Source organism: Pseudorasbora parva, chromosome 23, assembly GCF_024679245.1.
Source record: "Pseudorasbora parva isolate DD20220531a chromosome 23, ASM2467924v1, whole genome shotgun sequence".
Taxonomy (NCBI): domain Eukaryota; kingdom Metazoa; phylum Chordata; class Actinopteri; order Cypriniformes; family Gobionidae; genus Pseudorasbora; species Pseudorasbora parva.
This window is the reverse complement of record NC_090194.1, coordinates 31,291,585-31,319,255: the sequence shown is the minus strand read 5'-3', so window position 1 is coordinate 31,319,255 and position 27,671 is coordinate 31,291,585. Positions and strand designations below refer to the sequence as shown.

At 37.9% G+C, this 27,671-nt stretch overlaps 2 protein-coding genes across 3 annotated transcripts; both read left to right on the top strand.

The window, feature by feature from the left end:
- Positions 1 to 10,461: 10,461 nt before the first annotated feature.
- On the top strand, positions 10,462 to 15,579 carry wdr45 (WD repeat domain 45). Its single transcript, XM_067433497.1, has 11 exons — positions 10,462 to 10,619; positions 10,778 to 10,895; positions 11,358 to 11,432; positions 11,860 to 11,964; positions 12,095 to 12,200; positions 12,298 to 12,392; positions 12,473 to 12,552; positions 13,728 to 13,936; positions 14,731 to 14,832; positions 14,991 to 15,136; positions 15,212 to 15,579. Exons 2-11 carry the CDS (start codon positions 10,847 to 10,849, stop codon positions 15,319 to 15,321), a joined length of 1,077 nt encoding a protein of 358 aa, XP_067289598.1. The 5' UTR covers positions 10,462 to 10,619; positions 10,778 to 10,846; the 3' UTR covers positions 15,322 to 15,579.
- A 955-nt stretch (positions 15,580 to 16,534) lies between these two features.
- zgc:100918 (Ras-related protein rab7-like) lies at positions 16,535 to 27,670 on the top strand. Of its 2 annotated transcripts, none has more exons than XM_067433499.1 (6): positions 16,535 to 16,722; positions 17,396 to 17,468; positions 17,579 to 17,705; positions 24,764 to 24,982; positions 27,111 to 27,239; positions 27,308 to 27,670. In XM_067433499.1, exons 2-6 carry the CDS (start codon positions 17,416 to 17,418, stop codon positions 27,395 to 27,397), a joined length of 618 nt encoding a protein of 205 aa, XP_067289600.1. In that variant the 5' UTR covers positions 16,535 to 16,722; positions 17,396 to 17,415; the 3' UTR covers positions 27,398 to 27,670. The 2 variants fall into 2 exon arrangements, with proteins under 2 accessions (XP_067289600.1, XP_067289599.1); XM_067433498.1 differs by having other exon boundaries at positions 16,535 to 16,742.
- Position 27,671: the final 1 nt, after the last annotated feature.

Sequence of the window (27,671 nt, the reverse complement as noted above, 5' to 3'; positions counted from 1 at the left end):
ATGTAAATAGGAAAATGTTGGCGTTATTTTGTCCCTTGTTGAGCAGTAGGCTGGAGCCGTTTACCTCTAGTCTTTGTGCTAAGCTAGGCTAGCGGTGGGTGCGTCAGACAGTTATGGCACGCACGGAGATTTAAAAAAATGGTATGTATGGACTTATCTAACTCTGGAGGATACGGTAAATAAGCTAAAGTCCCAAAAAGTTGCCATGTCCCTTTAAAGTTAGTTTTTACGTTTATGCTAATTAGAAGCAGAACTTGCCAACACCTTGGAAGTGACGTCAAATAACATTATCTTGCTGAGGTTGAGGTTGATCGATCATGAGTTCAGAATTCGAATGTCCCAGTTTGAGTAGCGGTCCGGACGTTTTTTCCAAGAAGGAGGTAGGAAAAATCCTAATTCCCATCGGTCTGTAAAGCACGATTAGGGTACCGAATCTACAGAAAACTTACCAAACACCCAAAACAATGCTGTGTGCTAGGATAAATGCACTCGTTGTTTTTGCGTCAACTACATATGATGGTATTTTGACCAGCTAAGAACTTGTGAAGAGCTTGTAAAATGATTCAAAAACAGAAAAAAAATCCCTCTGTTACATACACACAAATGAAGATCTGCAGGAGACGAGGTTCTGACGCCTATACGGGACTGTAATGGGCAACATCGCCACACAAGAAAAAACAGGTATGCTTGAGCTATCTGAATGAATGAATGAATGAATGAATGAATTGATGAATGAATGAATGAATGAGGCATTTGTATAGCGCTTTTATATGTACTACTGTACACCCAAAGCGCTTTACACTTATGTCAGGGGTCACTCCTCAACCACCGCCAGTGTGCAGCATCCACTTGGATGATGCGACGGCAGCCACAGTACAATGGCGCCAGTGCGCTCACCACACACCAGCGATAGGTGGAGAGGAGTGAGGGTGATAGAGCCAATTTAGTGGATGGGGATTATTAGGAGGCCATGATTGGTAGGGGCCAATCGAGGGAATTTGGCCAGGACACCAGGGTTACATCCCTACTCTTTTACGAGAAGTGCCATTGGATTTTTAATGACCACAGAGAGTCAGGACCTCGGTTTAACGTCTCATCCGAAAGGCGGGGCTCTTTGACAGTATAGTGTCCCCATCACTATACTGGGGCGTTAGGACCCACACAGACCACAGGGTGAGCACCTCCTGCTGGCCTCACTAACACCTCTACCAGCAGCTACCTGGTCTTCCCAGTTGGTCTCCCATCCAGGTACTGACCAGGCTCAGCCCTGCTTAGCTTCAGTAGGAAACCAGTCTTGGGCTACAGGGTGATATGGCTGCTGGCGATCTGTGCTTTTTAGAGTAGCATCTAGTGACATCATGTCCCGTTTTTAGTTTGTTTATATGTCTTTGGTCTGTTTTGCATTAAGTTGAACCACATCAGAGTTCATCTGCAAGCCAGGTGCACATCACACAAGCAGACTGAGATGCTGAGATGGGTTCGGATATGCAGCGTTCACACATCTTCAAATGAACCACACTAACAGAGCAATCGCACCAGTTGTTTTAAAGGGGTGGTTCTGTGGTTTTTTTTCTAGGTTTGGTTGTGTTTATGGGGCGCAGTATAACATGTCTTAACACTTCTTGTTTTTTTACGCCATCATTTTCTTATATTCGAACATCTTATTTGCTTCCTGCTTCTATGAAGCCCATCCCTCCGAAAAACGCAATGGTCTTAGATTGGTTAGATGGTCAAATGTAGTTTCCTGTATTTTTATTGGCTGAAGTGCCAAGCACAGGTTGTCCGGAAACGCCACGGCCCTTACCATTATGGGCAGAAGTCACATCTGCGGAGACTAAGAAGGGTTTATGATGTCACCAACCAGGAAGAATCTCGTTGTAGTCCAAACCGGCCGTTTTTGTAGGCAATAAACTGCCATAACTTATCAATATCTCCGTTTGCATTGAACTTTCAGCGCTGTAACTTTGCAGATACTGTTTATGCTCAAGCAGCAACATTACACTTGCCTAGAAATCTAGATGCACCCTAGCGGCAGCAAATTTAATTTGCCCGCAAGTGTGGTCTAGCAACTCTCAATTCCTATCTGAGCTGTATTCCTCAGAATCTGGACGGCCCAATCACATCGTGTAGGTAGGCAATAGAGTCGGCGGGCGGGGCCATAATGACGACGGCCGAGTTGCGTTTGCGTGCTTCTAGTAACACAGTCTTCTAGTAAACACAGAAACTGGCGAACGGCGGCGGTCTTTCGAATCAGCTCTGCCCACGACTCTGGAAGACTTGGAGTTAAGCTTTCCTCTGAGAAAAGAACAAAGAGCGGCACTGAAGTCATTCTTAAGAAGGGAAGATGTGTTTGGAGTTTAGCCGACCGGATACGGCGAATGTTTAATCAGTCAGCGAGCTCCCCTTCACCTTCGTTGCTCTGGTTGGTTGTAGCGCTATCCTATCGCGTGCAGAGGGAGTTTGAAAGACAACCGTTTATCCCGCCCCTCAGATTGAGCCCTGTCTATGGTGAGTTTCCAGACCAAACATCTTGATGTGGGTCTGGCTTGTCAGGCTAACATTACACACTAACTAAAGTTAAAAAAGTGAAATCGCATCCACTCCTTTAATCAAACCAAACATGTCAAGTGTAAATATCCTAAATGACTACACTCTGTCGCTCTGATATCTGGTAATGAAGTCCTTTAAGTGGCTTGTTCTGTCTGACTGCAGATCCATCACACACCCTCTCCTGGACCCCTGCAGTTTGCCTACAGAGCCTGCACTAATGTACAGTTGTAGTTGTGTTTATATTTATACTCATAGCCTTTTCATTTATTTAGTTTCTTTATATTTATGCTTATTTTTAAAATCTCTTTCATGTTCCTTTTTACATTACAGATGTCTATCTCATTAATATTTTATTCTTTGTGTGGTGAGCACCGGTACATCAAGAAAAACTGATGTGCATGTAAACTTGGCAATAAAGTTGATTCTGAAATGATGACTTAAAAAGAGGAAGATAAGTTATAATTTCAACTTTTATCTCATAATTGACTTTTCGTCATAATTATTTTATAGAAAATAAGAATAACTTAGTGTCATAATTGTGACCTTATCTCAGTTTCAACCTTTTACATCATGATTATGATATTAAAGCAATTATCACAATTTAGTCAAAATTATGACTTAGTAGGTTATAATTATGACCTTTTAATCTCATAATTGTGAATTAGTATGTCACAATTTCAACTTTATCGCATAATTCCGTCAATACCATGACTGTATGACTATGACTATGCCATAACTATGACTTAAATGTAACAAAAATATGACTTGGTATGTCAATTACGATTTAGCATTTCATTAAAAAAAAAAATTTATATGACAGCATGATTTTTTTCTTCTTATGTGACAGAAATGGGCTTCCATCAGATTTGTAAACTACAAACACCATAAACATAAACTTAAAATATTACCCCAATCCTACAGTGAATATTGAAAAGTCCCAATGGCTGTTTCTAACTTGAACCAGGCCTAAAGCATTGCATTATTGACCAATGTTGCATTAAGTTTAGAATTAATGTACTTGAAATTTGAATAGATAACTGAGAAAATGCATGAAGTGTCAGTTTTGATGTAACATGTAGTAAATTACACATAATTGCATGGAAAAGAGGAAGCACTTTTCACATTCAAAACTTTCTTTGTTTCATTCAAAATGTTTTGGGGTTGAATCTTACATCCAACATACATAAATTATGTAATACTGATTTTAACTCTCTTCATATCAAACAGATTGGTTTTCTTCTCAAACACTTTAGGCTTGCTTCTGCACAAAACCTTATTTGTTCTAAATTAATGAAACAAATTTGCCAGCTAGACTGAGAACTGTATCAAAGGTGAGGTGAAACTTGTGAAGAGAAACGGCTGTTTGTTCAAAATGAGTACTCTTAGACTCATATGATGTGGCCCACCAAAAAAAAAATGTATCTGGAGGGGTTGAGATAACATCAGAGTTATAAGTTTAAGCATTAAGCTTGATGCAAACACTTGTGATCCAGCAGACGGGAACAATGGGTTCACTTTCAACTCCGAATCAAAATAATCAGTCTTCTTCAGATTCACTAAACCAACAGTGAACTGCCAAACCACTGGTCATGTGCCATTTGGCTTTCATGTTCCAGGCATAAAGGGCAAGATTTGGGAAGACTTTTCTTAGGACACCAAATCGGTGTTACCCCTTACCCTGTTTGTGTTCATGAATTTAAAAAAAACATTGTGACAGAATGTTTCTTCTTCTTAACCCTGTAAAGCCTGAAATAATACTGAAACAATAAGACAAATCTATTTAGTTTTTGATGGAACATTTTAATTGAACCTTTAGACAGTCTAAAAAAGGCTTTCTTCATATAATGAGAATATGCAGCTCAAACTCAAGGAGGGAAAAAAACCCTCACTTGTTTTATTCAGAGGCTTAAAATGAGCAATTATATACAATTTGGTGAAGTTGCAGATATTAACATGGTCAAAAATAAGATACAATTCTACGGAGCCCCTAAAGGGACGTGGTGGAGGAATTTTTTTAGGTGGGGAGGTATTTTTTTTCCCCTAAACCTTTTGCGTTCCCTCGCAAAACTTTGCATTCCCTCGCAAAGACATTTGCGTTCCCTCGCAAAGACATTTGCATTCCCTCGCAAAGACATTTGCGTTCCCTCGCAAAGACATTTGCGTTCCCTACCAATCTCCATAAAGCTTTTCAGCAGATGGAAGCATGAAGTGCTCCAAAATCTCCTGATAGCTAGCTGCATTGACCCTGCCCTTGATAAATCACAGTGGACCAACACCAGCAGCTGACATGGCACCCCAGACCATCACTGACTGTGGGGACTTGACACTGGACTTCAGGCATTTTGGCATTTCCTTCTCCCCAGTCTTCCTCCAGACTCCGGCACCTTGATTTCCGAATGACATGCAAAATTTGCTTTCATCCGAAAAAAGTACTTTGGACCACTGAGCAACAGTCCAGTGCTGCTTCTCTGTAGCCCAAAGTGGCTTGACCTGGGGAATGCGGCACCTGTAGCCCATTTCCTGCACACGCCTGTGTACGGTGGCTCTGGATGTTTCCGGTCACCTCTTCTCGTTGTGCAGCGTTTTTTTGCCACACTTTTTCATTCCCACAGACTTCCCACTGAGGTGCCTTGATACAGCACTCTGGGAACAGCCTATTCGTTCAGAAATTTCTTTCTGTGTCTTACCCTCTCGCTTGAGGGTGTCAATGATGGCCTTCGGGACAGCAGTCAGGTCGGCAGTCTTACTCATGATTGCGGTTTTGAGTAATGAACCAGGCTGGGAGTTTTTAAAAGCCTAAGAAATCTTTTGCAGGTGTTTAGAGTTAATTAGTTGAGTCAGATGATTAGGTTAACAGCTCGTTTAGAGAACTCTTTCATGATATGCTAATTTTTTGAAATAGGAATTTTGGCTTTTCATGAGCTGTATGCCAAAATCATCAGTATTAAAACAATAAAAGACCTGAAATATTTCAGTCGGTGTGCAATGAATCTAAAAAATATATATGCCGGAATATATATACATAATAAAGTAAATTTAAATTGCATCACTCCAGTAAGTGTTCATCTTGAAATATTAATTATATATATTTAAAAGTAAATCTTACATTTACTTTCCAAAAATCAGTAAATAATTACCTAAATAAAAGCCCCTTTACCTTCTAAAAAAGTATAAACTATCAGATGACAGAATTATTGTCTACAACAGGTTTTTCAGCAAAGTTTTGTTGATCATGTTTACAGGCCTTATACATTTGTGTATCAAATATAATGGCGTCTTTAAGACTTGCAATTAGATGCCTTTTCAAGTTTTCATGTGTCCATGCCCTTATTAAATAGTCATCCTAGCACCATTATTAAAAATGCATATGCTAAACATCACGTACTTACTTTCCAAAGGGATCTATCTATGTAGTGCCCTTGTCTTGAGGTCAACCACTGTTTAACTTTAAATGCATTGTGTAGTGCCTGCCATATCTAATAGCCCTCCCGTTCACATGCTTAGAATACCTCACCCTGTTTTGTAATTCATCTTCCTTTCTGTGAAAGCATTTATCAGTCTGACTATGCAAAGCAAAATATATATGTAAAACCAGGAAAAGCTATAGGTCTACTTTTCAAATCCAAGATATGTATGCTGCATTCTTTAAATTGTGTGTCTGGCAGGCAAACCACTCAGAGACCTGGTTTATGACCTATGCAGACATTTTAATTGTTTAATTTAGTCACTGGGGAACTCGTTTTCTTTATGTCCCTATTGTGTTGTCATATTTTTTTAATTAAATATGGTCATTTTAAGACACAGCCGAGATGATGGACCCTCATGCAAACAGCCAGACATCGTAAAGGCCATAATTACCTTGGTATCATTACACTTATTACAGTTTTTGCTAACACGCTGTAAATGATTCAGTTGGCCTAATTTCCCAAAACATTCATTCAGTTCTCGAAAGATACGTTTCTCAGAATGTTTAACACAAAATGTTCTTAATTGTTTAAAATAAACAATAATCTTAAGGGGAATTTTAATCTTGTGTCTGACATTTAATTACACATTATAAATAGCAAATTCTGACAATCAGAACATAATAAATTAGAACATAAAGAACCTGCAATGATGGTAATGAAATTACGAGCAGGTGACGTTGCATTCACGTTGCCAATAAGTCATGGAATTACCAATATTTTACGAATTCATACAGGGTTGCCGACTTTTAAGTTTAGGTTGGAGTGAGATTTTTTTTTGGGGGGGGGGGGGGGGGGGGGGGATATGCGTAATGCTTTTGATCTTGATTCAGTATCAGTTTATGTCTAGTATATACTGTACATAATAAGAAAAAATATGTTTTAGCACTTTAGAACATTTCTTGGGTCAAATTATATGTGCCATTCCTTAATATTCACATGTGAGTGCTTATATACTAAGTATCATTATTAATTAAAAATATTAGGATGCAAGTTATTCAAGTTTTGAAATTTCACATTTAAAGAAATCTAGTGTTTGATCAACCTATCTAAATATTTATTAGAATGCAAAGACTGCAATATATTTTTGAGCAACTATTAGATACATGTATATTTATTAAAGAGCCATAAGGCACCTAATGGCATTACAAATAAACATTAATATTTTTTAGCCACAAAATGAGTCTAATTTGCCTCTTTGAATTGGAATTCTCTATTTAAACATTAATTACTACACTAATTGTAATATAAATTTTAGAAGAAATATATACAAATATTAGAAGAAAAATATTTTAAGTGGTCATTTATTGACAATAATTATTGCACAAATAGTATTTAGTACCAAAAGATCTCCTCAAAATATTCAATAAATATAATTTAATGAGTATGAGTGTGACCAATTAGTAAGGAATACCTGAGGGCTAAAGAATAACATTAATGTTAACAATGTTGCATCTCTATCACTCTCCATAATAAAACGATCCTGTAAATATGGCTGACTTAATAATCAATACACACTAACACTATGCTGTACTGTTTAACAAAACTTGCAGCAAACATCTTTATAGTGAAACTGTTGTGTATCCGCTTAAGCCATTTCAATTCATTGTCACAGCGCTAGAAGTATTGAGCGCTCATGGGCCACGTGACCAGCGCGCGCCGCAGGGAGACGAGCATGCAACTCCGCTTTTCAACGACTCTGGCTTTAACATTATGCCACATTAGCGCCAAAACGCTATTTATTGTTTGAATTTAATTTAAACACATTTAAAAAAAAATAAAGCTTATAGCTCTGTTTAATATCAAAAGCAGGTTTGGCAATTTGGCGTGAGATTGAGTTGGGCGGAGTGAGAGCGTGACACAGAGCCTGAAAGCGTGAGTCTCACGCCAGATGCGTGAGAGTTGGCAACCCTGTTCATAACGTATCTGGGACGTCCTTTGTTATCTAATATAACATTAGGAGAGTACTGGCAACGTTGTGTGTTGGTAACGGTAATTACAGGCATGCAACGTTGTAGTTACGTTGTCAGTGAGTCATAAAATTACCAAAATATTACGTGTAGAGTACTTATCTGGAACATTGTTGGTAATATTGTAACGTTCAGAGATCGTAGCCTACTGACAACGTTGTGAGAAAGTAGTTTTATGATAAGAAAATTACAGGCATGCAACGTTGTAGTTGTCAGTCAGTCATAAAATTACCAAAATATTACGTGTAGAGTAATTCACCTGTTTTTTCAGATGTTGCGATTTTCTTAGTTTTCTGGAAAACTCTACATGTCCTCATTTTACACAGGTTTAACCATGTTCTCATTCAGAAAACACAAGATCAGACAATCAGAATCACACAATCAGAATCTCAGGATAATATATTGCGTTGTACACCTTTAAACTCTTAATTGTCAAACTGATTTCTAGCCAAGTAGGCCTACTTACATTTTACATTTTTGTAGAACTGACAGATGACAGCCTGGAGGGAGAGAAAGTCAGAAGAACTGCTCTCGTATGTTTGGTGAACACGAGCATTACCAGTTAGCCTACTGCAATTGGCTGAGGATGCTGAACTGATTTATTTAGTTTTATGTTGTATAATGTAGACATTAGTGTAAAATGTAAAATAACTGTAAATAGAATTGTTTTTAACAGTGTTTTGAATTGTTCTCTATAAGCAGCGGCGTAGTCTGTGTAGGCTTATTTGAAGGTTTTGTGTCATAAGGCCAAAGTTTGATTCTGACAAGATAATTTTTTTTTGACTAAAATGTTTGAATTTGAAGCGGATTTTTGAGGTTTGCACAAGCTGGTGTGTAGTTTTGAGATTGTGTTAGTTGTGCGAAAATGATTTTTGATTTGTTTTATGAATTGTGTGTTAGCAAACTGTAAACGAATGAGCGTTCTTATTTAGTTACTTGCTGACACCTGTTGGACAGATAAGTGAATTACATTAATCAGTTTTACTGCTTTTTAGACTTTTCACGCTTGCAAATAAATAACATGATATTTAACATCATGATGCCATGCTTATTTATATCTCTATTATTATCTTTATTCATTTATTATTATTATTATTATTATTATTATTATTATTATTATTATTATTATTATTATTATTATTATTGTCAGGGTTAAAGTGGGATTTGACAGGTAGGGGAACCCTCAAATTTTGTGCAGGTGCAACAGGGAAAAATTACTCACCGTGGGACAACATCTTAAGTATCATGGTATAGCAATACTTTTTGGGATAAGAGTGTCACTGTGGCACAATACTACTTGATATGTTAATGGTTTTATTTTAGTCTATCTAAATCACAACTGATATGATGACGATAAAATTGCTGAGCACCACTATACGGAACACAACCTTGTTTTTCACAATGTAAATTCAAACATAAAAAGAAGAGCAACTTTGACAGAAATAACCACTCGTTACAACCAAGGTATGCAGCAAAGCATTTGTGAAGCCACAACACACACAACCTTGAAGCGGATGGGCTACAACAGCAGAAGACCCCACCGGGTATACCACTCATCTCCACTACAAATAGGAAAAAGAGGCTACAATTTGCATGAACATGGATCCATCATGCCTTGTTACCACTGTGCAGGCTGGTGGTGGTGGTGTAATGGTGTGGGGGATGTTTTCTTGGCACAATTTAGGTTCCTTAGTGCCAATTGGGCATTGTTTAAATGCCACGGCCTACCTGAGCATTGTTTCTGACATGGCTACTTCCAGCAGGATAATGCACCATGTTACAAAATTCGAATAATTTCAAATTGGTTTCTTGAACATAACATTGAGTTCACTGTACTAAAATGGCCCCCACAGTCACCAGATCTCAACCCAATAGAGCATCTTTGGGATGTGGTGGAACGGGAGCTTTGTGCCCTGGATGTGCAACCCACAAATCTCCATCAACTGCAAGATGCTATCCTATCAATATGTATGTGTGTATATGTGTGTATATATATATTGATCACATCCAAAAATAAAGTTTGTGTTTGCATAATGTGTGTGTACTGTGTATACTTATTGTGTAGCCTATATATAAATACACACTCATTCATTTAGGCCAGGGGTCCCCAATCTCGGTCCTGGAGGGCTGTCCTGCACAGTTTAGCTCCAACCTTTAGTTGAAGCTAAACTCTGCAGGACAGTGGCCCTCCAGGACTGAGATTGGGGACCCCTGATGTAGGCTATAGTTAAGAAATATTTGCATGCTTTATGTTTTTTTCTTAAATACATGCATGTGTGTATTTATATATACATAATAATTATACACAGTACACACACAAATAGGCTATTACGTAAACACGAACTTTTATTTTTCGTTAGAAAATTATCACGTAGATTATTATCACGTGAAATATCAAAACAAACCTATCGGACCGAATGACTTCTGGGCTTCTCTTGCGCTCTCCTCCAGTCCAGAAGGGGGCAGTAATGCTCTGGGAACACTTCCGTATATCTTCCTAGAGGAAGAGATCAGCGACAATAATAACAACAACAGCAGCTGTGCAGTTATTGCCTAATGTGCGATATCAAATTTACATTAAACATTATAAACACATTTTGATTTAGTTGTCTGTCATCTCGTTTAAAATTTAATGGTGAGTGAGCTGTTAAGTTTTCAAAAAACCTGATTATAAATTATAAAAGGAAGTTGTTTAACTTGCATGTGTTGACCTATGGTGTTAACTTGCTTTTCTCGTAGTCATGTTGTGATTGCAGCTTTAACATGTTAAACCGCTGTGTCCTGCTCATCCAGGAGGATCAGATCTAGACCATATAACGCCTGAAGATACCAGAAACCAGCGGCGAACTCTTCTCTGACACCATGGCCCAGCAGAGAGGAGTCAACAGCCTTCAGTTCAACCAGGACCAGAGTGAGTCTAAAACTATCTATCTATCTATCTATCTATCTATCTATCTATCTATCTATCTATCTATCTATCTATCTATCTATCTATCTATCTATCTATCTATCTATCTATCTATCTATCTATCTATCTATCTATCTATCTATCTATTATTCATTTACATATAAATAGTTATTGGCCATTTTAATATTCATATATAGAGAGCAGTGGCCAATATAAAACAATACAATTATAATACAATTTTATCATTACAAATGAGACCTACATTTTAAATCAAATAAACATATGTTTGCATAATATTTACTCATAGTTCACAGCATTTCTGAAAACAGATAGATAGAAAACAGGTAGATTTTGAAACCAGCTAAAGCGGAAATAAAGCCAATAATCGAAATATCAGTCACAATACTGTTAATGATATACTAATGATCTGCACTGTATTCATGTTCTGATTCCCATGTTATTTAGGTTGTTTCTGCTGTGCCATGGAAACAGGTGTTCGCATTTATAATGTGGAACCTTTAATGGAAAAAGGCCATTTAGGTAAAATATTTTGTTCTTCTTTTTTTATTATAGAAAAGTTATGTGTAAAATTATATATTAAAGGGTTAGTTCACATAAAAATGACATTTCTGTCATTAATTACTCATCCTCATGTTGTTCCAAAAGACTTTCATTAATCTTCGAAAACACTAATGAAGATATGTTTTAGGAAATCTTTTCTGACCCTCCACAAAACGTCACGAACTACCACAAATTCATAATGAGATCGTAAAACGAATCTATATGAATTTAGCAGTTGAGTCCAAATTTTCTGAATAGACACGATCTATATGATGAACAGATTGAATTTATGCTTTTATTCACATTTTATTTATGGTTTTGAATGACATGAGGTGAGTAATGAATGAGGAATTTTCATTTTTGTGTGAACTATCCCTTTAATTGTCTGTGATTTGATTGGATGTAGATCATGAGCAGGTGGGCAGCATTGCCCTGTGTTCAATGCTTCATCGATCAAACCTCTTGGCTGTAGTGGGAGGCGGCGTCAACCCCAAATTCTCTGAGATCTCAGGTACGCTGTGCACTTTAATACTTGGATAAACTACCCTTAACACTTTAAGATGGCTCAAACTCGGTTTGCAAAGCTGGAATAAACAGTTTTTCCCCCAACGTTATCTAATGTTTCATCTCATCTTTGACAGTGTTAATATGGGATGATGCTCAGGAAGTCCGAGACCCTAAGGACAAATTAGTTCTTGAGTTCACATTCACCAAACCAGTGCTTGCTGTGCGCATGAGACACGATAAGTAAGATACACAGCCACTAAGACGTTAGTGCTTCGTCATTTCATTTAAAAATACAGTTTGTGTTAATAACATCCCATTTCCTCTCCTTGATGTGAAGAATCATCATTGTCCTGAAAAACAGGATCTATGTTTATAGTTTCCCAGACAACCCTGTCAAGCTTTTTGAGTTTGACACTCGAGATAACCCAAAAGGTGAGAGCATTACTTGTGAGAGGCTTTACTTGTTTTTGATGTATGTATTATTCTTAATCACTGTATTTTTGGTTTTGTAGGTTTGTGTGACCTTTGTCCTAGTTTGGAAAAGCAGTTGGTGGTTTTCCCCGGACACAAATGTGGCAGTCTACAATTAGTGGTAAGGTTTATTAGACTTATTACAGTTGTAAATAATAGGGTGAAATCAGGGTGATTGGGAGACTTTTTTTCTATTAAGATGACTTGGGGGTGGGGGCATTTCATTGAGTCGTTCATTCAAACGATTTGTTGAAATGACTGATTCATTCAAGAATAAGGTAGTTGTTTATGGCTCTGTCCCAAATGGCACACTTCATGTGCACTTTCGGTCTTGTGGACTTAAAATGGCCATTGTGTGCACTTGTCCGTTATGTCCACAAGACCGTAGCGTGTCCCATTCGTCATTTAAGCTTAAAGTAGGTTGCTCGTGAGTAGGGCTTCACGATATTGTGAAAAAATTACATAGCGATATACAAAACTCTTTCACTTGCTCCTTTCTCTCTTCAGCTTTTTATATTTTGTGCACTAGTCAGCCCTCTCTCATCTGATAACAGAGTGCAGTGAAAGGGAGAGATTGACAGCTAATATTAACCAACCTAAAGTCTGCTTTAAAGTTAAGAGTGTGAAGATGAAGTTTAATTGGTAATCTGATGGAACGGTGGAACAGCTCACATCGGGCACATACTGCACAGTAATTAACGAATGTTTTGTAGAGAAATGAAAATAGGTCGCACCTCAGCATTTATTTGCACTCGTACAAATGCTCCCAGATATATTTTGAGGTCACACAGATTAAATTTTGGGCACAATTTTGAGCCCCGATTTGTAACTTTTTTTAACTTTAGATGCATTAGAAATCATTTCTTCCGGTCTACTGTCATACGAATGATCATGAACGTTGTGAAGCTTGTGCGAGAAATGACAGTCCTATGTGCTTACGCATTACTTCTCGCGCAAACTTCACAACACACTCACACTTATGTCAAGCTGAGCTTGTGAATGTGCCAGCACATTTCACTGGAAGCGATATTTTATTATCCACCGGGCTCGTATGGATTACCGTTACGTTCGTTCGGTGTGGTTTTTCAAGCGGCAACCAAGCGGTATCCATTCAGAAAATGTCCTTTTTTGGCGAACTATCCCTTTAAAATTTGCAGTCAAAATTTGCAGTCAAATAACACATTAGTTGTGTTATTACTATTATTTAAAGGGTTAGTTCACCTAAAAATGAAAATTCTGTCATTAATGACTCACTCTAATGTCGTTCGACACCCTTTGTTTATGATTCTTTAACAGGAACTTTCCAACACAAAACCTGGCACATCTTCTGCCCCTTTCACTATCAACGCCCACCAAAGTGAAATCGCCTGCCTGGCACTGAACCAGCTGGGCAGCGTGGTTGCGTCGGCCTCCAGAAAGGGCACGCTGATCCGCCTGTTTGACACTACAACACGAGACAAGCTAGTGGAACTACGAAGAGGAACTGACCCTGCTACACTCTACTGGTATAGTGTTTGAGCTTCTTTGTTAACTAGCTCTAACTTCATGAGGTGCATCCTGGGATGCTTTCTAAACCGTACTGAAGGAGTTTGCATATATGCTGGACACTTGGCTGCTCTCCTTCACTGTCTGGTCAAACTATCTATTTAAAAAAAGAAACTAATATTCACAATTTCTATTTATCTACAGAGCTAATCTAAATTTATATATTTAGATTTATATATATATATATATATATATATATATATATATATATATATATATATATATATATATATATATATATATATATATATATATATAGATCAGATTATTATTTCTTGAATTCTGATGTTTATTTAATTTAATTTATATTGCTGTTATTATTTTTTTATTGAATTCTGTTGTTTTTCAGTATTAATTTTAGCCACAACTCCATTCTATATTATTTTATTATATGACAGATTATTATTTATTGAATTCTGTTGTTTTTCAGTATTAATTTCAGTCACAACAACATTTTATTTATTTTAATAATTTAGTTTACATAAAAATAATAATGTATTGAATTCTGTTGTTTCTTAAATTAATTTAAGCCACAACAAAATTTTATTTCATTAATGTGAGATTGTGATTTATTAAACTCTGTTGTTTTTATTATTTCAACCGTGACTAAAATAAATGTAATTTATTTGATGAATTAATTATTTAACTCTTGCCCAGTATTTCAGCCACTACTAAATTTAATTTAATTTATTAACATTTTTATTAAATAAGTTTATATAAAAATGGTTATTTATTGAATTCTGTTGTTTTCCAGTATTAATTTCAGCCATGACTCATCCTTTCTGTGTGCTTCAAGCGACAAGGGAACTGTGCACATATTTGCTCTGAAAGACACCAAACTGAACCGTCGCTCTGCGTAAGATCTTCACAAACATTCTTGGTTGATCATGTCACTAATAAGCACTTAATTTTTATTTAATTACAGTCTGTAACATTCACAGTGTTTTTGTACAAATATCTTAGTTATAGTTTGAGAGTCACTGGCATTTATGCCTGGCTTCTTGTCTTCTGTAGATTGGCACGTGTAGGAAAGGTGGGTCCGGTCATCGGACAGTACGTGGACAGTCAGTGGTCTCTGGCGAATTTCACGGTGCCGGCTGAGTGCGCTTGCATCTGTGCCTTTGGGAAGAACACCTCCAAAAACGTCAACTCTGTCATTGGTATGTGTTTTTTTATTTCCCAAGACCATTATTGATCCATCAGTTTTTCTTATCACATGTATCTCTCTTTGAAAGCCATATGTGTTGATGGGACATTCCACAAGTACGTCTTCACCCCTGATGGAAACTGCAACCGCGAGGCTTTCGACGTGTATCTGGACATTTGCGATGATGATGATTTCTAAGGCTGGAGACTGAGTTGTATCTAATGTAAAATACTAGTCACTTTAACAGTGAACTCTGCTGGTGAAATCTTCCCATTGCTTGTTTCTGTGAGTGTATTACTGCCTTGTATAATCAAATGTATATAAAATCAGTCTGTGTGAGTAAATGTCTTGTAAACTTTGATCTTATCTCTCCACATGTAAGAGTTTCAAAGTCTGTGATCATTTGCTTGTCCTTCAGAAATAGCCAACCTTTGAACACTTTTGATCTTCTCAACATTCTTTGTCGTCTTGGTGTGCTGTTACTCTTAAGGTCCCTTACACATTAAGATACTTTATTCATGAAATCAATACAGCCTTTTGGGACTGAACTTTTAGAAGTGGATTTTGGCTTTTTGCTGTTTTTATTTAAATAGATGGTACAAATTCCACAACTTTTATCTATGATCAAATCAACTTATGCTTATATAAAGACAAAATATTATTATTAGTTTTCAGTGCATATACTACAGTTCAAATTTAGGGGTTTGTAAGATTACCTTTTGTCTGTAAGGAAAGAAGTCTCTTATGCTCAACAATGCTGCATATATTTGTTCAAAGATACAGTCATATTTTGAAATGTTACAATTCTAAATAACTTTTTTTTTTGTATTTGTATATATTTTTTAAAAGTAAGTATTTATTCCTGTGATGTGAAAGCAGAATTTTCAGCATCATTACTCTTCAGGGTCACATGATTCTTCAGAAATCATTCTAATATGATGATTTGCTGATCAAGAAACATCATCAATATGGAAAAAAACAAAAACAGGATTCTTTTATGAATAGAAACTCCGAAAGCATTTTTTTTAAAATTAAAATCTTTTGTAATGTAATGTTATAAATGACTTTAATGTCACTTTTGATCAATTTAATGCATCGTTGCTGAATAAATGTATAAATTTGTTAATACAACAGAAAAATGACTGGCCCTAACGAACTTCTAATATATTATATATTAAATAGTTGTTGTGTAATAAACCAACTGCATTAGTTCAATATTTAGTTTCACATTTCCCCAAAAATATTAGTAACCGTTCTGCCTGGCAATAAAGGAAAGAAAAAGAAACATCACACCACAAACGTTCACATAGATAGATAGATGTAGTTTATGTGAGACATAATCACTACACTAAAGAGATGCATAATACACGTTTGCATTTTAAGCTCAGCGATGCTCACAGACATAAACATTGAGCTGAGTCAAGGGAGGAGGGAGTGTTTGCTGCTCATTATTGCACACGGATGTGCTGAACTTACCGTGCCAACCATCCTAAAACACGCAAGACGACCCAAAGAGTGTGTCCAGAGTCACCAGAGACGGTGGAGGTGTCGCGTTTGGTTGTTTTTGTTGCATGACAGAAGAAGATTGTTGCGCCGAAGGTGGGATTTCTCCTCAGAAAGTGAGTTTTTGTCATGCTAACAAGCTAGCCGTCTACGCTAACACAGCAGAAGTGACAAGTGAAAAAATATTGAAACTGTTGCTGACTGATACGCTCTAAAATGATATAATATAAGATGTAAGCGTTATGATGGTTTAAAACGTGCTTATTTACATATATAAAATGTGAAAATAGGTTAAATCCACGGTCTGTTTACTAGCTTTTATTAGCTTTAGCACAAAAATAAGATTATATTGATTAACGTTACTTAAAAACATTAGACGGGTTTTGGATTGTATTAATCTAGATAAGAAATGTCTTGTAAACTTCAACACTGACATTTTAATATGTGACAGGACATTTGCAGCTGGTTAGCATGGTTTGAAAGCTAATCGTTTGCATCAAGTATCTTTTGGCACCAAGCATCTTTGTATTGTCAATAAATGAAAAGCAGAATTATTCACATTCATGCCACGGTTTGTATTACACGCAATATGGCAGATTTGACGCTTGGGCACATGACTGACATCGTGCACCTTCCCTTTTCAAAATGTGTGTTTGGCAATCACAGCCATTGCAGGTCATTTGCTTAGACGTTGCACACCAAAACACTTAATAATTGCATATTAAATTGACTTGTATAGTTGATCTTATTGTTTAATTGTATTATTCAGGCACAGTTTAGTCCACAAGGATGGCTTCTCGTAAAAAGGTGCTCCTGAAGGTGATCATTCTCGGGGATTCTGGGTAAGTGATGGCCTTCTGAAACAGTCATGCCTGACAGTGTTATCTAATTAGGTTTTGAGGCACACACTTTTAGATTATACAACAATGGCTCTTCTATTTATGTCCATCAGAGTCGGTAAGACCTCTCTGATGAACCAATATGTCAATAAGAAGTTCAGCAATCAGTATAAAGCCACTATCGGTGCAGATTTTCTTACCAAGGAGGTGATGGTGGATGACAGGCTGGTGACAATGCAGGTATGACTCTTTAAATGTTAAATTTTTGTTCAGCACATGGTATCATGTTATTTATCATTTATTTATTTTTTTACCTCGTATAATGTTAGCCAAGTCCTTTTTAAAAATACTTTCACTTTTGCTTTCTATATTATCATATTATAATGATAGAGCATCATTACATCTGAAATAATGATCAGAGCATCTCCAAAACTGCAGCTCTTGTGGGGTGTTCCCAGTCTGCAGTGGTCATTATCTATCAAAAGTGGTCCAAGGAAGGAACAGTGGTGAACCGGCAACAGGGTCATGGGCTCATTGATGGCTCATTGCCTCATGAGCCATTAAAAAAAAAGGCGCATTGATGCACATGGGGAGCAAAGGCTGGCCCGTGTGGTCTGATCAAACAGATGAGCTACTGTAGCTCAAATTGCTCAAGAAGTTAATGCTGGTTCTGATAGAAAGGTGTCAGAATACACAGTGCATCACAGTTTCAATCACAGTACCACATAAGAATAACAAGATATTAAGAAGGGGATCATAATGTTATGCCTGATCAGTGTGTGTGTGTATATATATATATATATATATATATATATATATATACATACATACAGGGCTTGACATTAACACCCGCCAAATGCGAGTAGATTTCGGCTGTGGCGGGTACGGCAGCCACTCCCACTAGCCACTTTGGCGGGTTGAATATAATTTCAGCCTACAGCCAAATGAAATGCCAAGACCGTCGTATCACAAAATTACCATTTTATTACAATTCTTTATCGATCAACTTGCAGTAAGTGAAGGCGGGATATTGAATGACACACAACAGAAGCGTGCTCTCTTTCTGTCCCATGCGCAATCAGTTCTCCAGTGTTGGGCATAGCGTCACTACTTGTAGCGACGCTACTAGCTTAACTACATTTTTAGTTTGCACTTTCCCAAGCATTTCTGAAGATCAAGCTCAAATTGCAAAACACAACTGCCAAGTCGCTGATATACTTCACATATTATGTTCCTTTCTGCCTCGCGCAGACGCGCAAAGGACTCCTTTGGCAGTGAGCGCGGAAAGACGGGTTCGGTGCGTGCACTGGATACGTGCACTATCTAGTTGACGTTTGTTTCCGCGCGCTCAGTTTGCTGTTGTACGCGCATGACGTCATCCGCGCGGTGACAAAAGACAAATCATCTTCAGTGCAAAGTTTTAAAAGAATCTATTGTGTCTGTTGAATAAACACCTCTTATATAGGGGTCCAGTATGGCCACCTCTTGATATGAATGAATGAAACTTTTTTCCATGGAGATAGGAGATAGAACACACACACACACGCACGCACGCTACTATACTTTGAGCTGAGCTGAATTGTAAATTAACTAAATTGAGCATAAACATGCAAACAGGTGCGTATGCATATCATACACATACAGATGAACACTATTATGGAATATTAATATTAATATTATGGATCAAATGTTTTTGTTGCCAAATTGATTTCGGACAATTTTTCAATAACTGAAAAAGTATGCATGTTTATCTGCTTGAATTATATTGATCACTGAGAGCATTGATTGGAATGAAGGTGGTTCAATATAAAATGAAATAAATAAAAAATAGCTTAGATGTAGTGAACTACTTTTGCCAAGTTGCTGTAGCTTAGCTTGCTACATTTGAGCTACCCCCAGCTTCAGTGTAGTGAAACTTAATTAATTGAATGTAGAGTAACTGGTAACCAACATTGCTCCTTGTGCCTGAATAATCAAATACAAGTGCACACACGTGTAATTTGCTGTAATTGTCCAGTCCTTGCCCACCTGCACATCCCAGCTGATATAAAATGTAGTCTTTATTTGGGTGGTCACTCTGCATGTGAAAGTTTGAAAGGGTAAAATGACTCAAAATCAAGTAATTTAAGCATGCCAAAGTCAACTTTAATCATATAAAATGTAATTTCCAATCCGCAAAATTGTGGCCAGTGAAAATGCTTAATGGCTAGTAACTTTGGAAAACCACTAGCCACGGTGGCTAGTGAGCAAAAAAGTTAAAGGGGGGGTGAAACACTCAGTTTCAGTCAGTGTCATGTCAATCTTGAGTACCTATAGAGTAGCATTGCATCCTGCATATCTCCGAAAAGTCTTTATTTTTTTTATAATTATATAAGAAAGATGCGCTGTTCCGAGTCTTTCCGAAAAAAGCCGAGCGGGTGGGGGCGTATCGTGTGAGCGGAGCTAAATAATGATGTGCGCGCCGCTGTTATTAGGTTGAGTGCGTCGTAAAGCTGTGTCATCCCTAACAGCGGGAAAAAACTTTATTCAAAATAAAAATATGGCTTTTAATCAGATACAGCCATACATCTATGATCCGGAATCAGACCCAGAGGCTGCAGTTGAACAGGAGCAGCAGCAAAAACGACTAGAGCAGGACGTCTCTATGTGGTACAAGTTATACACTAACTATATAATATGCTGAGCGACTTGTGTTATTTACATATTTATACTTGAATTATATCGTCATATTTTTGTCTTTGAAGGTGTACATGTGGGAAGTGCAGTTGTGCACGTGTGTGTGTGTGTGTTTACGCGTGGTTTGTGTAGACAATTGTAGTAAGCGGACTGGTTTTGCACGGCAGGCTAGTGTTTACATAGAAAGACACGGAATAGTAGCGCATTTGAATGAAGAAGCGCGCTTATTTAGTTCAACATATTTCCCCACTCTTTGTGTATTGTTGTTTGGAGTGCTTTTACAATACACAAACATAAAGTTACACATATAGTGGCCAGCTAAACAAATGTACACGCACTACACATCGCATGCTCCATTGATCAATTAACTATACGTGATCATGTTTGGGCTACTCGATGAGCATAGGCAAAAACACAGACATTTGAAGCAGTCTCACTCACCGCCTGCGGTTCTAACGTTGGGACCTTTATCGTTGGGACTGCTCCATCCTTCAGCATTAGGCGATCGGAAAATCCGGCGTCAAGCTGGGCCTTGTTTATGAAACAGTCGGCACCGAAATGCAGTGAACAGACATAAACCTTTGCGGAACTCAGTTGCTGATCCGGAAAAGCAAATTCCATCCACTGTTGCCTTAACGCGGGGTTTTTTGGCAATCTATAAAGGACTGTCTTGGTCTGGCAACCAAAAACGCACTTTTTTGGTGACATTGTTAATTTCTTGAAGTCACATCACCTGTGCAGCGCAGCCTACGAGCCAGCGCTTTGATGGGCGTAGGCTGTTGCTTTCGCTCTCTCCCTCTCTCTCTCTCACGCCCTTCTGGTAGAATTGTCCGTACGGCCCATACAAGGAAATTCCGAAATTTTAACGTCAAGTGGACCCATGATCAAAAAAAACTTGCCGAAACTTATGACTAACCGGAAGTAGTATTTTTGACAAAGAAATACTCCCATCAAACGTCCACCTTAACTTTTGAAACTTTGTCTATGTTTAGTATGGGATTCCAAGTCTTTAACAGTGTAAAAAGATCAGTATGCATGAAACAGCATTTCACCCCCCCTTTAATGTCAAGCCCTGTGTATGTATAATATATATATATATATATATATATATATATATATATATATATATATATATATATATATATATATATATATTAGGGCTGTCAAAATTGAGTTAATGCATGCAATTATTTTTTTCAGTTTAACGTGTTAACAATATTTAATGCAATTAACACAGCATCTGTTGGCTAATGTTACATTATATGATCTTGCTTTTATCAATGCACATGAATCTCCTATCTGTGTGATATACACAACTCACACGCACAGAAACTGCTTCAGACAGCTCACGAACGAACAAAAACATTCATAATTATGCCCAAATTTCCTCAAAGTACATAAGTATCCTCAATGTACAATTTCAAATAATTTAAATACAGTCTTAAATTAATTTAAAGAAGTGTGGGAAAATGGGATGCTTGTCATCAGGCAGGTCTTAAAGTGACCATATCCTAATAAATCTTCTGCTGTGATGATAATGTCATTAATGTTAATCAAAGTCAAAGAACGAACGAAAAAAAGAAAATCACTCACGGTTGACATTATGGCCAAGGCATAATGAAGTTGTCCCTCACGGCCACGGGTGGAAATCACGCTCGCGGGGGCACTGAGGTGCGATTGAAAAGGGCACTTTCAAAGGGGTAGGGACTCAAGACCCCTCCTCTCTTCCCCCCTGCTTCTTATGCACCACTGGTAAAGAAACATAGTAAAAGAATATCCCCTCCGATGAGATCATTATCCATCGCAATGTTTTAAAGGGTTACTTCAGCGATTAGCATATGGCTTTGTATCAGTAGAAACCCTGGAGTATATTCAAATGATTGTGCTTTCCCCCCTCATATCCCCCTGAGACAAGAGATTTATGCATTTTATTTCTGGAAAAATTCTTCCTATGATGCAAATTGACAATATTTGCATCATAGGAGGAATGTTTGGCCAAAGGCTAAAGACTACAGCCAGCAGAGGGAGCCATTTCCGCATGTTTTGCCGCATGTCAGAGCTCAGCTCGCAGCTACAGGCACTCATTTAAAACGGAGCTATGGTGAGCAATGTAAGTCTTTTAACTTCTTAAATTAATTTCTATGAAAGTTAAGCTTGCAAAGGCATGAACTGAAACGCGCCAGACTGAAGTCGCGTTGTGAATGTATGCCGCGAGTGTAGTCGCGATTACCTCAGCTCTCATCACGAGAGCTCATTCAGCTCATTTATCTGACTCCTGCAGTTAGTGCTCAGTGCTGTGATACTCGTGCGGTGACTCACTCATTATATTGAACAGACACGTTCAGTTTTTAATTGTAGTTTCTTCTCCAACTCAGTCACAGTAATCCAGTAGGTGGCTTTGGGAATGGCCTCACAGGGCAGCGAAGCATTCTGGGAATTGTTGTCTTTCATCCCCATGAGACAAAAATACATTTTCTGTCTTTTCTCAGTCTAGAAGGCACCAAATTAAAAAATAATTTCACATTTCTACTACATTGACGACCAATTTTAAATACAGATTCATCTTCCCAGCGCTGAAGTATCCCTTTAAGTCAAGTTACCTTTATTTATACAGCGCTTTTTACAATGCTGATTCAAAGCAGCTTCACAGTGTTAACAGGAAAATAATGCAACAGAATTTGATTCTGCTGTACAGACGCTCTGAAGAAAACAGTGGTTATCAGCTAATTTCAATATAATATAAAATATTTATATTGAATATCATTTATATAAAATAAAGATTAAACTAACGCGTTAACGCAAATGAATTTTAACGGCACTAATTTTATTAACGCACGATTAATGCAGCGCGCATTTTCTTTTTGATCTATGGCCTGTAGTTGGAGAAATTGAGATCAGCCATAGACGTAAAGGATGCAGCAGCAAACATTAATAGGGAAAGAAAAAAAGTTAACAATAACATTACTCTGAAACAAGTGCAGTTCATAAGCTACCATATTTTCCAGGTTAAAAGAAAAATGCTTTTTTTCACTGAGCACATTCTCTGCAGTCTGAGCACAAATACACTGCAAGCTCACTCTCGCCCATGTCCGAGATAAAACATGCAGAAATGGCTCCCTCTGCTGGCTGTAGTCTTTAGCCTTTGGCCAAACATTCCTCCTATGATGCAAAAATCGTCAATTTGCATAATAGGAGGAATTTTTCCAGAAATAAAATGCAATAATCTCTTGTCTCGGGGATATGAGGGGGGAAAGCACAATCATTTGAATATACTCCAGGGTTTCTACTGATACAAAGCCATATGCTAATCGCTGAAGAAACCCTTTAAATACCAAAAACTATTTCCTTAACTTGGTAATACATAGTTATATCAACCTAAAACTGAACATCAAGAACATCCAGATAAACAAGAACACCTGAACTAGGGGTGGATGATTATTTTTGTTATTTTAACTGATCTTTGTTATTAAGAACAGTAAAAACAGTCTTGAATTAAATAAAATATACACTGATACATAATAATGCTACAAAGTTTATATAGCCAAGTGATTTTTTTTTTCTTTTGTTGTTTGACAGACAGCGGCAGGTTTTCTGTATTAGCCGCCTGTCACTTTAAGACCTAATGCACGGATCCCATTGACACGCATCTGGTTTCTTTCCCGACTGATATCCTTCACTTAAAGGTGCACTATGTAGTATTTTTGCAGTAAAATATCCAAAAACCACTAGGCCGGTGTTATATATTTTGTTCAGTTCAGTACCTATAATATCCCAGATGTTTCCAACTATTTGTAAATTGTGAGAAAATTGCTATTTTAACTAAGGACAGGGACGTGTCAGCATTGCATTTGAGGGAGTCGCCTGTCAATCGCGTCATATCTGCGCTACCCTCGGTTTCGGCTTTTATTTGGCAGGAGCGCTTTTCTCTTAGCAGTGTGAACGAGTGAACGCACGGAGTAACGTCATAACATCGTTTTAAACACACTTAAATGTATCTAATATGATAAACAGAGCTGCATTACCTCAAAATCATAACCGGAAGAGCGGATCAGTGCAGGCCCCCGCCGACTGTGTCCCGTCCCGTCATAATAAAAGTCCCGGTATTCGCGAGGCGGGTATTTGTTTAACAATCGCTCCAGCAGCCGTGCTCAGGTCCACAACACTCGGTCCTGCTCTGCTTTACACTACAGTAACGTTAATAACCGCATCCATGAACATGATTTCTGCCCGAGTCCTATTTTCCACCGGCTGTGATGAGAAGAACACATGTCCAGAGATGCTGCGCTCACACTTTGCGTCATCAAACTACACATTTGTTTTGAATAGGCGCCCTCCAGTGGACGGAAAGTTGCATAGTGCACCTTTAAAGCATAACCGACTGAGTTTACATGAATACTCATCAAGACAGCCGTTTTGAAATAACTGTGTGTGTAATCACAATGTTGAAGTAGCCTATTAAAATCATTCAGGTATTGCGTGCCATTGCGATTATATACATTTGCGATATTTCGATAATTTAGATATATTGCACAGCCCTAATATATACAGTATATTGAAGCGGCATTGGATTTCAGAATCCCCCCTTTCAATGCTACCCTGTAATATTCTCATGGCCGTTTCAGATCTGGGACACGGCAGGACAGGAGCGCTTCCAGTCTTTGGGTGTGGCTTTTTACCGTGGAGCGGACTGCTGCGTGCTGGTGTATGACGTCACAGCGCCCAACACCTTCAAAACCCTGGACAGTTGGAGGGACGAGTTCCTCATTCAGGCCAGCCCACGAGACCCGGAGAACTTCCCCTTTGTAGTGCTGGGCAACAAAATCGACTTGGAGAACAGACAGGTCTGTCTCCATTCAATTGCATTTGACATCAAAATCTGAAAAGAAAACCATTAGATAAATTCAGAATATTCTAAACACATTTTTCTTGCATTGTTTATTTTAACGTTTGGAATAATTAAGTTTTTTTTTTTTTTTTTAATGTTTTTGAATGAAGTTTCTTCGGCTTGCCAAAGCTGATGGAGAATCGCAGATTATTATTATTCTTGGGGTCAGAAAGCCTTTTTAAACAAATCTAACTACCCCTGGATCCTTTCGCATCCAAAAACAAACTCCAGCATATTCAGTTGTCAGACAAGACTGGAACTTTAGACGGGGCCTGGTTTTATGGTCAGATGAAACTATAAAAAGAGCTTTTTGGCAGAAATCACACCAGATGGGTTTGGTGTGAACAGGGATTAAAAAGTACCCCATGTCCACAGTTAAATACTGCTAGATCTTTAATGTTGTGGACATCTTGTTCAGAGACATGGTATCATGGATATAAATACCAACAGATTTAAAAATCAACCTGACGTCCTCTGCTAAAAATCTCTTAATGGGCTGTGGTTGGATCTTCTATCAGGACACCAATCCAAAACAAACATCAACACACAAATGTTACTGAACACAAAATGAAGCTTCAGGCAGTTCCCTACCTGAACCCGATAGAGCAGGGTTTCTCAACCTTTTGCCTACTGCGACCCACTTTTTTTTGTATGCCAGTCATACGACCCACTAAGACTGGAAACAAATAAGATACATTTTAGACCTAGGCTATTTCATAAAAATCCAGCTGTTCATGGTTTGTGCATGTTAGTTCACAGTGCATTAACTAATCTTAACAAGATTTTAATAATGCATTAGTAAATATTGAAAGTGCAGTTCATTATTAGTTCATGTTAACTAATGAACCATATTGTAAAGTTTTCCATTATTTTTTTTTTCAATAATTAGGCAGACTATGAGGCATGTGACATTTTATACTGCCGCTCTGAAACGATGATATCCAGACGCGGTGGAATTGGGGAACTCGTAGTGTTGCACTCAAACTAGCTGTTGTCAGTCTATTCCTGCTTTCTGTTTTCATTGCAGTCACTGTTGAAAATCCCGACTCACAAAGATAGGTAATGCTGAATGGCAAGAGAAATTTCGTTGCGTGATCTGCGAGGGCTGGATATTCATGTCTGGTTTGAATCCAGAAGGAATTCAGGTCTCAAGCCAACAGGCCGTGGCTGCGCACAGTATAGGTCTGGCATCTCGAGCGCGCTGTCATTACCAAGCAACGGGGTAAAACGCTTGCGTAAGGAGAGTAGGACCTTGTCCAATAAGAGCCGTTCGTGGCAGTGATACATTATTGTGATAGGACAGTTTAGAATCAGTGTTAGAAAGTTACGGCAATAATGATTCGAAAATAGGAGAAAGCATAGAAAGTCTCGCGACACCCTATAAAATGATTCACGACTGGGTTGCGACCCACTGGTTGAGAAACACTGCTATAGAGAATGAGAGAAAACTGAAGAGATTCTGTATGAAGGAATGGTCTGATTTCTTGTCAGGTGTTTTCCAAACTCATCAGGCATTATAGGAGAACACTCAGAGCTGTTATCTCAAAATAATGTTTCAAAAGGTATTGAATAAAAGGGTGCCAATAATTATGGTCAATTTGTTTTGGAGAAATAATGACAGTTTCTCCCCACATTCTTTTACTTCAGTGAAAGGTTAGATTTTTTGCTAATTTTTTAATAAAATATCAAAAGGATAAACCTTGCAGATTTATTTTTACAGCCATCTTTGTTCATATTCACCAAGGGTGCCAAAAATTCTGACCAGCTGTAAGTATATGCTGTTTGCAATGCTTCATGGGATTGTAGTTATTTCACTCACTAAAGCCGTTAGACTAAAGTACACAATAGAGTACACTGTGAATTAGTACACTTTGCATTCTTGTCTGATTTTTAAAGACTTTTTTTTAATGTTCTGATTTGCCTCATGGCTGATTGGCTTGGTTCATGGCTTGTAACGCTTGTAAATCCCTATGGAAGAAATTATTGAAAAATACTTCTGGACCAACAAAAGGAAAAAGGAAAAAGTGGGCTGGCACTGTTCATATATCAATTTCCTATATTGACCTATTGACCACCTTGTGCAGGTGACAACAAAACGAGCCCAGGCGTGGTGTCAGAGCAAAAGCAATATCCCGTACTTTGAGACCAGCGCAAAAGAGGCCATCAACGTGGACCAAGCTTTCCAAACGATCGCTCGCAACGCCCTCAAACAGGTACGCGCAGTTTCACCTGTCAAATAACAGCACCTCGCCACTGATACTAACGGCCGTTCACTTCTCAGGAGTCTGAGGTGGAGACATATGACTTCCCAGACCAGATCAAACTGAGAGATGACAGACCTGTGTCCTCTGGTGACGGCTGCAGCTGCTGAGATGGGATGCAAGGAGACCAGAGGGGACCAGAGACGCAGAGGAGAGCCAGCGCGGGGTGGGCCGATCCCGATAGTGCTAAACATCCAGCATTCAGAAGAAAACACTTTTTTTCCCCAAACTTGTATGTAAAGAACTGTTAGGAATGTAAAGAAGCTCCTTGCCACAATATCAGTTTTAATATAACTACCTTTAAGGATATTATTTCAATGAGAAGGTGATGAAACATGATAGTTATTCTATTATTTACAAGTGATTTTTTTTTGTCTTCTTTTT